This window comes from Pleuronectes platessa, chromosome 2, assembly GCF_947347685.1.
Source record: "Pleuronectes platessa chromosome 2, fPlePla1.1, whole genome shotgun sequence".
NCBI classification, from domain to species: domain Eukaryota; kingdom Metazoa; phylum Chordata; class Actinopteri; order Pleuronectiformes; family Pleuronectidae; genus Pleuronectes; species Pleuronectes platessa.
In genome coordinates this window covers 5,238,768-5,254,346 of record NC_070627.1, presented here as the reverse complement: position 1 = coordinate 5,254,346, position 15,579 = coordinate 5,238,768, and the positions used below count along the sequence as shown (strand labels likewise).

At 45.5% G+C, this 15,579-nt stretch overlaps 1 protein-coding gene across 1 annotated transcript in view; it reads right to left on the bottom strand.

Moving 5' to 3' along the window:
• The window catches only part of igsf21a (immunoglobin superfamily, member 21a), a 105,560-nt gene that overhangs the window by 1,212 nt on the left and 88,769 nt on the right, over positions 1 to 15,579 (bottom strand). The window contains exons 7-9 of the mRNA XM_053444773.1: positions 10,702 to 10,787; positions 7,791 to 7,983; positions 4,180 to 4,218 (exon numbers count right to left, since the gene is read on the bottom strand). Of these exons, the coding sequence (XP_053300748.1) occupies positions 4,180 to 4,218; positions 7,791 to 7,983; positions 10,702 to 10,787 (318 nt within the window). The remainder of the gene's footprint in view (positions 1 to 4,179; positions 4,219 to 7,790; positions 7,984 to 10,701; positions 10,788 to 15,579) is intronic.

The following is a 15,579-nucleotide window of genomic DNA, read 5'->3' as shown; positions in this document are numbered from 1 at the left end:
TTAACGTTTTTTTGCACAAATCAGACACGAGCGGACGGAAAATGTCTCGACCCAGTTTTCTGGACATTTTACGGTGTCTTCTACCTTTATGACTCCTCTTTCATTTGTTTTTCTTCCGGTTTCATGTGTTTAGAAAAGTCTGTCACATTTTCCCGCTGCTGTGTCTCACCCTTAAAAACTTTCTGGATATTTTTTACCCCCGGAGAGAAGTTCAGGAACATGTCCGCAGCAACTGACTCGGACATTCGCCTCTCTGGAAAATTCCATGACAGTGTCAGAAGGCAGCTCATGTGACAGATGTTAACTGTGTGTGTTTGAATGTGTGTATTGGCTCTGTGTCATTATTTGTATTGCAACCTGTAACTTGAAGTCACTGTTCAACAAATTGCTTCTCAGGGTCAATAAATATTTCTTCACTCGACAGCTGCTTCCTGGATCAGACGTCAGGTGACTTGTTGGAAGCCGTGCATTGAGAGGATAATTGAACGGTTCTGATGTGTATGATATATTAATACTTTAATGTAACGTCTGCTCCGTGGGGGTTCTTTGAAGTGCACCATAATGATATACAGTACAGAGCCTGCCACTGCACCAGCAACCCCCAAAAAAGTCCCCACATAGCCTTTGGTGCAGTTTAGTCAAACACAAAGAAATTCACTCTTTCCCAATATTTGAAGACTCTCCAGATAAAAAAAAGAGGAGAGGAGTGAAGCTTCTTTTTTTTTTTATATCTATCTTATTTTCTGTTTTGAACGTGTTGTTGTGAGGCCCACAGCAGGGACCCTGGATCACAGAGGAGACATCAGCAGGGACCCCCGCTTTACGCTGCCTCTGTTTTCGGTTGCTCCCTTATGGACACGTCGGAGGAGAGAGAGAGAGGACTGTGGGAGTGGAGCTGCCGCTGCTGGGAGCGATGGGATCGACTGGGGCGGGGCTGTGCTGACATAACCTACTGTTTGTCTGGTTGGCGGCTCCGGCGGCAATCACAAGACGAGCCCCGGCACATGTTTGGCGTGGCCGGAGTCATTGGAGTCAATATTTGATCGGAGCGAGGTTAGAGACACGAGGACGAGAGAAATGGGTTGTGTTGGATCACATGGGAAAAATAATCACACGTTTTTTTGAAGGATTGTTTGAGCGATCAAGGTTTCTTGCGCTGTAAATCTCTCCGGTACAAAATGATCTGATATTAGATTTTTTTTTTTTTTTTTAACGCCTCCAAGGAGCTAATGTTTTTGTTTGTGTGTTTTGTTTGTTTAGGAGGATGATGCAAAAAACACAATTCAATCTATTTCCATGAATGTTTGTCAAGGGGGGGAGGGGGGGGGGGCATGACCCAGATAAGAGGATCATTTGTTTCTTCAAGGCGTCTGTGGCTCAGGACGTGAACCAGGTCTTTCAAGGAGCATGTGTCGTGTCAGTAGAAGTTTCCTCATGATGTGTACACAGAGGTTTATTACAGATTAAAGGTTTTTATACCCTTTGATAAGCAATATCCTTGCCAGTGCTGACGTGGACGTGTGCATGTTTACTTTCCTTGAAGGCTTTACTTGAATTGTATGAGGAGTGCTCTTATTGTGTGTGTTTATGTGTGTGTGTGTGTTTGTGCGTGTGGTTCAATTCCTATCTCCCCCCATTTCACGTGCTGTAGTGTCCTTGTGAAAAATACTTAACCCCAAATTGCCTCTTAATGGCTGTTCCGGCAAAAAGATCTATATTAGAACATTTCACTTCCTTTAACATTATGAGTTATGGCTTCTTGCATCAATTTCCCTGATTTTGCAGCAAATATTAAATGGATCTTAATGTCGAGGGGACAGATATTCACAGAGTGTTCGCAGATCCTCATAAAAACCCTGGATCTAATGAATTTAAATGTGGTTTCATAAGAAAACCATTCGGGCCTTTCTAGTTTTTATTTATTTAGTTTATAATCAGTTTTACAACATGAGATAACGAGTGGTTCTTTCTCAATAAGTACTTCATTTCATTCTGTAATGGGCTCATCCGACCATAAGATCATCATCTGAGGTCCACGATCAGAGATGCAAGTCGCCCGGCCATCTGTTTGCCTGTTTTTGGCTCAGACCTCAATGCATTTCTGCCAACTTGATCTTTTTTTAGACGACTGGGACGGATTTCTGTGGTAACGTGCTTTTTTTTCCTTTTTTTTTTAATAAAGGCCGACTCTACCTCAGGTGTGCTGGACCTAAAACACACAACACTTTTTTTTCATCGTGCTTGGACACGTCTGGCTGATCTGACCTCAGTTCTAGACGAGGATTTCAATTAGAGTTTTCCATGGCGCTGAGGAAAAAAAAAAATGACAGATGCAGCATGTCTGCCCAAAAGAATCAAAAATGCAGATTGCTTCATTTCTGGCTCTTATGTTATTTTTGTTTATAGCTTAACGAACACAGTCCATCCGTTGAGACTTTGTTAGATGTAATGAATTTTGCCTTGTGATTGTATTTTCCCACATTCAAACAACAACCCTAAAACTTTTGACGCTTCCACCCTCCTAGGCCGACAGCTGCGATATCATGAGGTTAAACAAAAACACACGAAGCATTCTTCTCCTCAGTTTCACTCATCTCTCAAATTCACCTCATTGCCGAACAGTGCACCTTGACCATTTGTCTGCGAGATTGAAATCTGACAGAGATTGATGGATGTGACTCCTCACAGGAAACGTGGCTTTTCTCCCGCCCCCCCCCCCCCCCGACTGACCGACAGGGGGCTACCTCTCCTGTTCGCACACCGGATGAGAAGTCTGGATATTCAGCCAGTAAGCCACTGGGCTTGTGTTGGGCGGGTGACCTGCTGGGGGGGGCCGTGTTGTACCGAGATCTGAATCGCAGGCACGCCGTGTGTCTGTGTATCAAGGCTGACCCGATTCTGTCCTCGCTGGGACACACCTGCTCCTGCACTTACCATAGCATTTGCATATTCAGTTTTGCATCCCCATGATACGGCGAGGAGAGATGGGGACGATAGAGGAAGGGAGGGGTGAGAGATGGGGGGGGGGGAATCCTCGTCTGACTGGGGCCGTGCAGCTTAATGACAGCTCCGCTCGCCCATCTGCCTGGGAAGCTGTTCCCACTCTGCGCTGGGACCAACATGGGCGTCACACATATGCACTGGGGATTGTATACCATCCAATTATACCATTCAACTGCATTTTCCAGCTCATCAACAGCAGCTCACTGCAGAGCCCATGTGTTTTATTGATTGAAGTCATATTTTCCAATAAGTGCACATTGTAATGATATATTTTTATATAGAATCACTGAGGATTATTTAGCTAAAAATGTGTATTTCTTGTGTGTTGATCTATTTACACTGAACACACAGCCCTTGTATGTAAAGTCTCAGTCTATAGGGTCACATTCTGATTTCAGGGTTGATGAGTTCAGGAGCCATTTTACCACTTCAGTATAATCTACCCTGAAGTGTCTGAACACCTGCATCACAACCAGAGGTTCTGAGCTGCAGCTGAAGAGGAAAAGTAGGAAATATAACAACAAAAGAAATGAAAGAGGGGGAAACGGATGAAATGAGAAGAGGTGTCGGCTCCAGGAGATGGAAAGAGAGTCTGAGCGGATGAGAGGAAAGGCAGACGGAGAGATTGAGGTAGAAAGAAAGAGGGAGTGGCAGCAAAGAGGGAGAGATGGAGAGGTTGTTGTCGCGGTCCCCGAGGCTTCTCCCGACAGTCCCTCATCTTTACATATGATAATCTGCGGCGCCGCAAATGAGCCACCGCCACCGCCTCGTATGAAACACCAATAATCTCACACTCAACCCAGAGTGACAGGCTGCGTTAGTCACCGGGAGAGGCTCCTCGACGCCGGTGAAGATGAATCGTGACTGAAAACGCTGTCGCACTATCTGGGGCAAAGTGTTCAGGACAGAATGAGAAACATCCACCTGTCAATACCTTGAGCGTTAAAACCACAGCCCTCCCGGAAAGAAGCCAGCCTCACTGATCAGTGCCAGATTTATGCACATTTCATTCTTTCTCTCTTCCCCCCCCCCCCCCCCCGGTGAAAAGACTGGGGTGTCACATTGTCGTTGTCATATTATTACATGCGGCGTCTGTGGAAATATGATGATCTGGCGATACAGCGGGAGACGTGAGATGAATCGCGATGAGAACACACAAAAGCTGGATGTACTCACTGTTCTGGTTCTGTGTGTTTTTCATCATGCTCGGATTTTCTGCAGGAGACAAAGAGAGAGAGAGGGAGAGGGAGAGAGAGAGAGATCACCAGTGAGTCATGGCTGTTACCGAGAAAGTGAATGAATCAGTGGATGAAGGAGACGAGAAGACTTCATCCATATCTTTTGAAAAAACATAAACCCTGCTACGTGTTCACCTCGGGAGTGTCTGAGCCGCTAAAAGGGGGAAAGTGTGGGAACGCGGCTGGACCCCTGTTTAGTTTGAAAACTCCAGGGTTCGGTTTAATCTGGAACGGCAGAAATGGAGATGTCTTGTGGTGAAGACGCTCAGAGCCAATCGGTGATCGGGTCTTTTCGGTCACAACGTAGTCTTCGATGATTTGTCCGGGTCCCATCACAACTGGTGTGTTGCTGACCCTGCAGGAGACCAGCTATGATTCTGTTTAAACCTGCACACGCGTAACCAGTGTTCACGATTGGTCACATGATATGTATTTTTAAGTGTCTTAGTATCAACGGGGATTAAAACCCATACAGACCCAAAGCACTTGCGTCATTTTAGTTTGAAAAGGCCGTTTGCGAATGAACGTTGCTTTAGCCTGAGGAGGACGACAGAGACCCAGAAGAGAGAGAGAGTGATCTCTGACAGAGGTGGAGGCTTTTAATGAAGCTGAACTCCTGACCTCTGAACCACTTGCTAAATGTCTCCTCCCCAGTGAGGCAGACTGGGCCCATGTAATGGCACTGGGAACACGGAGCGGCTGCACCAGAGCAGCCAGCAGCCACTCTAAAGCACCGACGAGAGCAGGCGGCTATCCAGCAGCACCCCAGACAGGGTGGGGGGGAACAGGCGCTGGAGAGAAATCGACTCCACCTTTAATAAGTTGTGCTGACGTCTCCCCGGCACAACACACCCTGACAATGTGTTTCCACCGCGGTGCTCTCACAGGGATGAAGTAATTGCAAAGCGAGAAGCAGGAGAGCTTTGAAGAGACTTAGCAACGCCCCTGAACTCCACTGCCAGCTATTTTTAGGATGTTAGTCTTGACATGTGAGGACGTGGACGCTCCATGGACGTGAGACTCTTTCTGTCTCGCTGGTCTGTCTCTCCTCTCATGGAAACCACTACCACAGCAGCTCATCAGAGAACGCCAGAGAAATTAGTGTGTGCACTTTGGATACGCACACTTGTGTTAGCCTGGCCCCTGGAAATCTGCATAAGCACACATATCGGTGTGTGTTTCTGCATGTGTGTGCACTTTGGGTATCTGCTTGTTGTGTGTGTGTGTGTGTGTGTGTGTGTGTGTGTGTGTCTCTGCCCGGCTCCTCGGTGCTGACTCACTCCACAGTAATCTCAGAGGGTATTATCATCGAGGGTGGCTAAAGACGTACATCATCAGGACGTGCTCATCGTCACTCTGTCTCCACACCGGTCATTATACTCTATTATTCCTGATGATGTGTATCGAACACTTTGCCAGGCAGGCAGGGTCCTGGAATGCATCCACCCCCCCCCCCCCCCCCCCCCCCCCCCCCCCCCCCCCGGCACTGAGGGACGAGTCTCATCTCAAGGCCACGCGGGACAGCACCAAGGTCACTTAATCACCATTTACTCCCCCTGAGCGTGAGTGGAAGCAATCCACAAGGAGAGAGGCCGACAGATGGGCCGCACCAGGCTCGCAGACACCTGAGGGTGCATCAGGGTGTTAAATAGACATTAGTGCTCTGCCTAGCAAAACGCCTCCCAAGGTAACGCCTCCCTAAAGTGGCACTTTCCCCTTATAGAGCCTTCTTATTAGACCCGCCCAGTAATTTGTACATTCGGGACATACTTTATTAAATCCTATACCCGCAGAAACTGTTACAGGCTGGAGGATGGAAATAAAGAGCGATACAGTATTCTATGTGTCGTGGTTCGATCAAGTGTGAAAATTGCGTTGACATGATTTGTGTTAAAACGGCACCGAAGTGCAATCCCCCCCCATTTCACTCGTTTCTCTTACGTGACTTGACTCCTGGGAGGTGCAGGAGTCAAAGGGGCCGGACTGGGCCAGACTTTGAATCTATGTAGAGTTACATCATCCGGACTTTCACACGTCCTTCACTCTGTTTTACGTAAATGTTTCATGCCGCTCTATAACGTGACAGAGCCATCGTGGATAGAGCTGGAATGCTCACACAGTGTTTTGGATTCTGTTATGCAAGAGCGATTGGAAGCACAGCTGAGGGACAATGGTAGAAAACAATGGCACGAAGGGGGAGACATGTATTACGGATTGAAAAAATATTACGTGGAAGTTAAAACATTAATCGATTCTACTAGGAAGGGCCTTTTGAATTTTTTTTTATTAAAATCCTGAGGGCCATACTCAAGGGCTGAACTATTGTGTGCATATGTCACACTAACATCTTTAATGTGAAGGCTGGAGAGGCTTTTTTCCATTGCCGAGGGGTCTGATGTCAAATGGAAGTGATGGTGATGCTACTCCCAACTCAGGGTGGATCTCACGCACATTAATGGTTTGAAATATTGTCCTTTGTGATGGCTTAACTTTATCTAAGTGCATGTGTCCTTTGTCACTGTGGGTACATCTCCACAAACAAGGCAGGCTGGCTTGTCTTTTCCATAAACAACAAAATAATAATTTGTCCATTTCTCAACCATATATCTTTTATATTTATGAATTGTTGGGTTGTTAATCAATGTGAGTGCAAAGGGAGGCTCCCTGTCCTCTAATCATCTTAATGCATACATAATAATAATAATAATTTAATAATAATGACCAAAAGAGACTCGAGGGCCTCGTCCGACTCGTCAAGTTGTCATCACATTTACATGTGTGGGTCTGGAGAGGGGCCTCAGAAGCCAACACACATTCAGCTACAGTGTCATGGAACTCATTTGATTAAATCAGCCTCCGGTTTTCCTGAGTGAGCCCAGAACAGCAGAGTATCCAGGGTAAACAGATCCACAGACACAACAGAGCCTGTGAGCCACCCAGCTCCCGGGACATGAACAACCTCCAGGTTCCCGATCGACCACGTTACCTCGGTTTGGCCACTGAACAAAGTGTTGCTCTAACACAACGGCCCTTTGATTCCACCGGAGCCTCTGAAAGCAGTGCTGGCAGCCGGTGGTCGGGGGGGGAGAGCGGCACACGACGACGTGCCACCGACGGACGCGTCACTAACTCCCTATGTAATAGAATAGCTATCCTCTCTAAGTGCAGCCTTGAAAGGAATGTGTTGTCGAGCCAATTAGGGACACGATCTCTTATTAATCACACACTTAGCCGCATTAATGATTCATACCTAAAGAGCAGTCACACAAATCTCCCAAGTACTTTTTTTTCAAAGATATTGTAGATACATGGATCTGAATTTTGCAGAATTATATAATTTTCTGTGACATTTAACTGTGTAATTATATAAGTGTCCCAGATCAGTCTTGTGCAGCCGAGTTGTACGGTCGCAAAATGTTTCATATTCATCATCTTCTAAAGAATGGATCAAACTTAAACACGATTTCTGTTTAACCGCCACATGCTCCAGAACAGGGGCCAGGGCATGTGTGTGTGTGGGGGGGGGCAGGCGCAGATGCATATACGTACCAAAGACTATGAGGCGAGTGTGCGTATCTGTGGAGCCCAAAGGATTCTGGGCCGTGCAGCGGTACATGGAGCCGTTGAGCTCGGCCGGCACTCGCTCCAGAATCAGCTCCCTCCCCTCGCGCTCGGTGCTGCCATCGAGCAGGCGGCCCCCCACCCGCGTCCAGGTGAGCAGGGGCTCCGGGAACACCTCGTTCTATCAACACCAGGCCCCCAGGTGGTGGTGGTGGTGGTGGTGGTGGTGGTGGTGGTGGTGGTGGTGGGATGGAGAGGAAGAAATAAAGGGGACAGAAAAGAGGAGATAAAGAGGAACAAGTGTGAGACTGAGCCAAGATATTAAGCGCAAAGGAGACATGAATAATACAAACTCCAATTTTCCCACTAATGCAACGACAAGTTAACAACATGCATTAATAATCAACACTTCACTTTACAAGTTTCTCCCCTCACACTTTTGAGCCGTCCAAGAGAACAAACCCCCCCCCCCCCACCCACACACACACACACACACATTTCCAATTTAAAAATGGTAACCTTCCATGAAGCCGTATTTCATTCATATCAGTGGGTTGACGTGTTCATAGATAATAAGAGGACACACAAAAAGAGGGTGAATCTCTTGTACGATTCCACCGCGGAGCTGCTTCTTCTTCTTCTTCTTCACACAACAGTCTCTCCTTGAAACACACACTGCACCACACACACACACACAAGGACAGACACACAATATATCTTCTCTGCCATCCATTTTGAAGACTTTTGGAGGTTCAAAAACGGAGCTTTAAATACAGAAATTGGTTTCCAGCGCTCTCATGTCAAAAGGAAAGCAGAGGTACTTGACATATGGGAAGATGGAGGGATTAATCTGTTCCTAAAGAATTGAGCAATTTAAGATTTGGAGGTCTGACCTCATCTTTTCTCACATGCAGAGAAAATGGAGTCAGAGTAATGGTAAAAGCTCGTGTTTTATATAATGGTCTGTATTTATATTGCACTTTTTTAGACTTGATGACCACTCACAGGATTTTATAATTTGACATTCACCCATTCACACACACAAACATTCATACAGTGAATCTATGAGCAGCAGTCGCTCTATGAATAGGAGCAATTTGGCTTATCAAGGTAAAATCAGGTAAAATAACAAAAGTGCGGGGAATCGAATCAGTGCCAAAATATAAATAATTCACGGTTTCATGCCTCCACCAACCAGCGCAGTTTTCTACACTCATATGAGGTCATGTGACCTTAACCTTTAACCACTGAAATCCAATAAATTCAAATTTGGCTCGTAGTGATAACTGGTCAAAATATATAGGCATTACCAAAATGTCCAAGAGGTCAAAAACATAGTTAGGGAGGCCACTGTGTCATTGACCTTTGACCTTTTGACAACCCACATCTACCGAGTTAGTCTGTGAGGCCGAGTGAAACTTTGTGCCAAATTTGAAATACAGTTTTTAACATAATGCATTTATAGGGTTAAAGGGTTTTATGAGGTCAACAACTTATTTAAATAAGTCCAAGTGAATGTTTGTGACAATATTGAAGGATAACAACTTTAACCATCACGTGTCCAACAAAGTAAAACATGCATAAAGAAACAGTTGTGTAGGGATATATCACCACAGACAGTTTACTCTTCCTCTGTGGTTTCTGAGGCACAGGGGACCACTTACTATCAGAAAGTGCCCTCTACAAGTGACCTACTTAAATAAAAAATAAAAAACTCAACTTACTGGTTTGCTTTTTGCGATGGAGTTAATGTTAATGTTCATTTCAGACTTCTCCGATCTCTGTGTTTAAATCGTTTGTGAGGTTAAATTAGTTTTGAGACGGACTCCTGGGAAAAGGTCATTTAAAATACACCACAAGGAAGTGAGAAGTTCCTGCCAAATTAAAACTATGATCCGTGCACTGTGCCGCAGAAACCATTGTTGTCCTATCTAATACACACTTCAAACACAAAGCAAGAACAACAACAACAAAAGGCAATTCAACAGAAACAAACCACACTGTCGGGTGATTATCTATAAAGAATTTCTCAAACACTGAACCAGAGGCGAAACTGGCTTTTTTTGCAAGAGGCCAAATTATTGATCTTGATGCACAATCATATCTTCTCATGAAACCCTGGAGCCCGGGGGGTCCAGTGAAGGGAATTTACTTTCTGATGAATCCGATGCCTGCGCTGCCAAAGGGCCCGAAAGGCCGTACTCCACTCCTGACTGTTTATTATCACCAGTTTTAACACTGTTCAATGAAAGAAAAAAGAGAATATCATGGTCTGGGAGAAGATATGGACTCGTGCAGATGTCAGTGAGAAGCAGAAAAACATAAAACCTAACCCTGCAAGAAGGTGAAATACAAATGAATCAAAGAAATCTGACGTATGAGAGAGATTCCTGAGGCAGTAGGAACAAAAGGCGATTTGTGCCGTTAGCCTTTAGCATGTGGCTAAGTCAGGATGACTCGTCTCCTCTCCACCAGCTGCCTGGCCATCACACCAGGGACTTTGTTTTTTATTTCTTTATCAGTTGACGACTGAGACATAAAGTCTGAGAGCAGGAACGTTTACAGTGACGAGCAGGAGCTGGGGGAATGAGTAACTTGGACTTCAGGCAATTCAGATTTGATTTCTTTGACTCTGTTTGTTTCAGTGTAGAGTTTCACTGCCTGAGGCTTTTATGGCAGAAACCGCCTGAAAATATTGCAGTATTATTTCACTGCCTACATGTGTAATCCAAAATGTTGCAGAGGGAATACACACTTCTTTGACCAGACAATCTGCACGCTCTATAAATGCATCGAACCCGACAGAGTGGTCTAACTGAACAGGCTTTACAATATGCACCATCATAGGCCCATATTTGATTTACTCAACGCCCCATGCACTTACCCCAGGCGATCCTACCTGGAATCCTTGGACGGTGATGCGCACCGTGTCCCCCACCTTTGCCCGAGTGGGGGACATGAAGAGTTTAGGGCCCTTAGGAGCGGCTGCAATGAGAAAAACACAGAAAAAGGAGACAAAGGGACAAAGGTCATCGTACTGAGCATGGAGACCAAATCCTGCCGGACACCTGTTCTGTCACAGAGGGAGAGAGACAAATACAATTTCCTGTCAATTAAGGTCACGGGGCAAGAGGCGAGGGACCTGCGGGCTCTTTCATCCCAAGGACTGTGCTGGATTCATTCCTCCTCTGGGAGAAGGGGAACTAAATTGGGTAGGTAGTCATTACCAGAGGAGAATGAGAGTGTATCGGGTGGAGTGTGGCGGCGGCGAGATAAGGGACACTCCGAGAGCTAATTCCCTCGTCTTGGTGTGGACAGCCTCCTCCCGATGGCTTCCATTTGGACCCTCTAAAACAATGGGGTGCAAGCAGCAGAAGGGGGGGGGGGGCAGGCCCAGGCTAACGCAGTGAGATTGCGAGGGGGCCGGCGATTGTCCCGTGTTTGTAGTGTCAAGATAAAATGAGTGATTTGCATGAGGTGGAATAGAAGCTAGGTCATTTCATTATGGCTAAACAGCCCACTTTACCACATCAGGCCAATGGAAGCTGGCTCTGCACCATTTGAGATGACGAACAATTCCCCCGTGGATATAAGAGCTTCACACGCTGCGCGGTTCCATATGTTGGACAAATTGCACCGAGCAGCACAAGCAGTGAGTTCTTCAAGCTGCAGGCGTCCGATCAATAAGGCCCCGTGGACGTCCACCCCAGGAATCCCTCAATTAGGTTATAAATAAATCACACCACCGAGGAGCTTGTTTTCATTGATGAGTTAAACTAAAGGATAAATAAAAAAAAAAAAGAAAAAAAGACAAATGACCTCAATTTTCCGCCATTAATCTGGAAACAAACTGTCCACCGTGGCTAATGAGGCGCGGCCTTTTTCTCAGGCAGCGATTGACTACGAGGCTTCATCAGACTAATGGATCAGGACTCACGCAGTCATATCTGTAAATAGGATTGAGCGGGTGGCATCCCCCCCCCATGCTCTGCGCTCCACATTGAGGGATCTCGTTATGAAACAGAAACAAACGAGGTGGTTGGAGGGAATTCAAGCGACGCTGAGGAGGGGGGAAGGGGGGAGGGGGGGGAGGAACAGGCAGATATTCAAATTTTTTTTGGAAAGATGTCCCCATCACCAGGCAGCTTGTTATTCTCTATCAACAAATTAGTTTGTCCCCGGAAAAAGAATCAATGCAAACTGGTGCAAAGTCCAAAAAGAATTCAGTAACTTTTTTTCTTCCAAAAGATGAGATAGAAACCTCCCGAGCTGGCAGACGTCATGTGAACATGGTTTCGACATGGATGAATGTCTCATGTCCACGATGGAAGGCTTTGGCATATCGGTGTGAAGCATCTTTCCACCGCCCACACACTGAGGGAATGGTATTTTTAAATACCGGTGCCGTGGCGTCACGCTGAGCTTTGCGAGGCATATGGCCGGGGAAGATGATGGCCGATTTTTCTGGGATTTGCTCCAAAGTGACAGTTGGTGTCCTACGTCAGCACCTTTGATTAGTGCAGCATGCGGTGTGATTGACAGGGCACATGACTCCCTCTGAGGGTGGGGGTGGCGCTCGCCCCCCTGCGAGACTAAACTTCTGCAGCTTGGAGAGGATGAACTTTCCTTGTGTCGGGGGGGGGGGGGGGGGTGGAAGGAGGCAGGGAGTTAACATGCCTCCTTCCACCAGAGGGGAGTACCACCCACCCTGCATCAGGTGTGTTCTTTACACAGCCCAAACATCAACAGGTCGGCCCAGCTGCACCAGCAGACTCGAGGAGTTGAAGGGAACCTGTCGCATTAGCCGGGTGACTGGCTCTGCTGAGAGAGAGAAGCTGGGCCTGAGTGACTGCAGGGGGGGGCTGCATCGTGGAGAGGTCAGTGTGTCTTTCACGAACTCAACTTACACACAGGACGAGGTGAAGGGACATGAGACAGGTTTCAGAATGTGGAACCCAACAGATACACACCACATACGAGAAACACACGACAAACCTTTATTCACACACACAAACACACAGGCATTTAACATACAGAAAACCATATTGTATATATTCACAAACACACACGCCCACGCAAACGATCCACTAAAAAATACACACACATACACACACCCACACACACACACAAATCACAGCCGCCTTCCTTAAACTGAGCATCTGCTCTTTTATTATCCCAGTCTGGCAAAGCAATGACTGGGAAATGTGAGGACGCCCGGATCTGTGTGTGTGCCGCTGCACGCTGCGTGGAATGAGAAGCACACCACTTGTCTAATACCGCTGAATAATAAACACCTTCGCTCGGCTAAGACCGGAGCAAGGAACCGCTTTTTAATTATTAAGATGCAGCGTGTTCATGAATCCAGGAGCGCAGGATATAGACCTCTGCCTCACGGTCTCGGAGAAGTGCAGCACCTTCTTTCCTTTTTTGGCGCCGGCTTCAGGTTCATTTGTATGGTGAGCACGGAGCTGCCCCACCCCCCCCCCCCCCCCCTCCATGAATATTCATGAAGTGTAATACAACATTGGTCGATTGTCAGACTGTCGCTCTGTCTCATGTGGCAATATTAAATCTCTGAAAGATTTATTACTTATGGGTACTGCGAGGACCTCCTTTTCATTTCCTGACCAAACACACCTGAGAGAGCGAGGAGTCAGAGAGATAGTGTGTGTGTGTGTGTGTGTGTGGGTGTGTGTGTGCACGGTGAGAGCGAGCCAACTCAATTATACACTTAGAGCTTTGTAATATAAATGTGCTCAGATGAAATCCACGCGTGCTTCTTCTCCTTTTTCTATCTTCCTCTCTTTTTCCATGATGTCTGCTGATGCTCCCTCCGTCTCCTTTAAAAGAACAAAGGTGGCGTTGATTTAAAGACACCGAGCCGGAGAGAGAGAGAGAGAGAGAGAGAGAGAGAGAGAGAGAGAGAGAGAGAGAGAGAGATATAGAGATATTAGCACCTTTGACAATTAGCAGCCATTTCCCAGGCTGGTCCCCCTCAGGGCGTGTCACAGTCAACATGTGAACGAGGAGAGGAGCTGCTGGACTCCTTACTGAGACACTTTGTCTGGAGGAGACAGCTCGTGTCTTTCTACCTCCTTCTGATCCTCGCACGTGAGACTCTGCTGCTTTATTTCCATCCACTCTGGCGCAGTGACAGTTATTAACATTTTTAAAAAAGGAAAATTTTCTGCTATGAGCTCTTTTCCCATTTGCGAAAAGAGAAAAAAACGATCTATACCAAATGAAAGCGTTCTATACATCTCCGCGTATGTGATTGAATTATTGAAAGTATAAGCTGCACGGAAAATCTTTATTCATCTCATCATCGAACAAATCGAATGTGCAGATCAAAGCAAACAATGAACTGATTCTACAAACGACTCTGACAGGGCCCGTGTGAAACCGCTTCTAAATTCTCTAGATCGGGGATTTTTATTTGGATCTGAACCAAACAGCTCATTAATATCGGTTCACAAACTTACGTCACTTCAATTCTATATCTTCTATATCTAATTCTAATTCTATATCTTCCGTCTTTGAATTGAGATTCTGCGGTTTGTTTGTGATTTCACACGGCTTAATTGTTTTGCATCCTCGTTGTTTATTTGTCATCTTTGTGAAACACTCTGTGACGGCAGTTTTGACAGGTGCTATAAAAATAAAGTTACCTCTATTACTTTCTATTTTAATACACGTGTACATTTTCGCTCTCCCATAATTGCAATACGTATTAATGTTGAAAGCCATCCCTGACAACTTCACTTCTTTATCTTGTTTATTTGAGTTAAATTAGCTGCAGTAAGCGGACAATTAAAAATACTTAAATTGTAAATTGAAATTGTCTATTTGTGAATATTTTAACAGGTTTATATCCACAGCAGAAAACAGTGGACTTGGACTTGAGGCTGCTTATTGTCGAGTTTGGGTCTTTTCCTCGGATGTGCTGACGAAGAGAAACACACAGACTGACGACAGCTTTGTCCTTTGAGTTACCCTGCATGAGATCTTCATCTGGAAAACCACTGTGCACTCCTCCTCTCAGTCTGAGCTGAAGAGGGGGTGATTGAAGAGGAACATCATACAGGAGGGGCCCTTCCTCACTAATTGAGACCCTGTAGATTCACCCTATTTACCCAGATACAGGCTCTGGCAGGAAATCATCTTGGCAAATTGCAAAAGCACAAGAAATTAAATTAAAACAAAATACTAAACTTTCCTCTTTTTTCTCAAGCTCTGATCTGCAAATGCAGCATCAGGAGAAAGCTGCACTAATGATGAAGATTCACTGCTACTTCCAGTTATTGAAGTTCAAACCAAAGGAGTTCTCATAATGCAAATGTATAGATTTCTACAACCACAAGTGCCTGTGAGCTGCAAATACAGTGAGCTTTACTCTGTAGAATTGATTTACATCATTAAAATTAATTGTAATTCAAACTAATGACCTTAATTAAGGAATTTTAATTATTCACCAGTTTGTTTGTGATTATAATTATGCAAAATTCTTCATAGGATGAAACATGAGCCAAAAAAGAACCAATTACATTTCAGAGTGACCGAGACAAAGGGGCGGATCCAGGAAATGTTCTTTCACTCTCTTTGACATTGGAAGATATCTTAACCGATTTCCCAGGAAATAATTGATGGACCTTGTTTCAAAAAAAGGAAAATCTGACAAATTTGATTTTGATTTCTATGAGTGTGTGTAAATAAAAAATATGGATCTTAGCAGAGAAGGGGTTTTTGTATGGTAACTGGGCTACAAACCAGTTCCTCC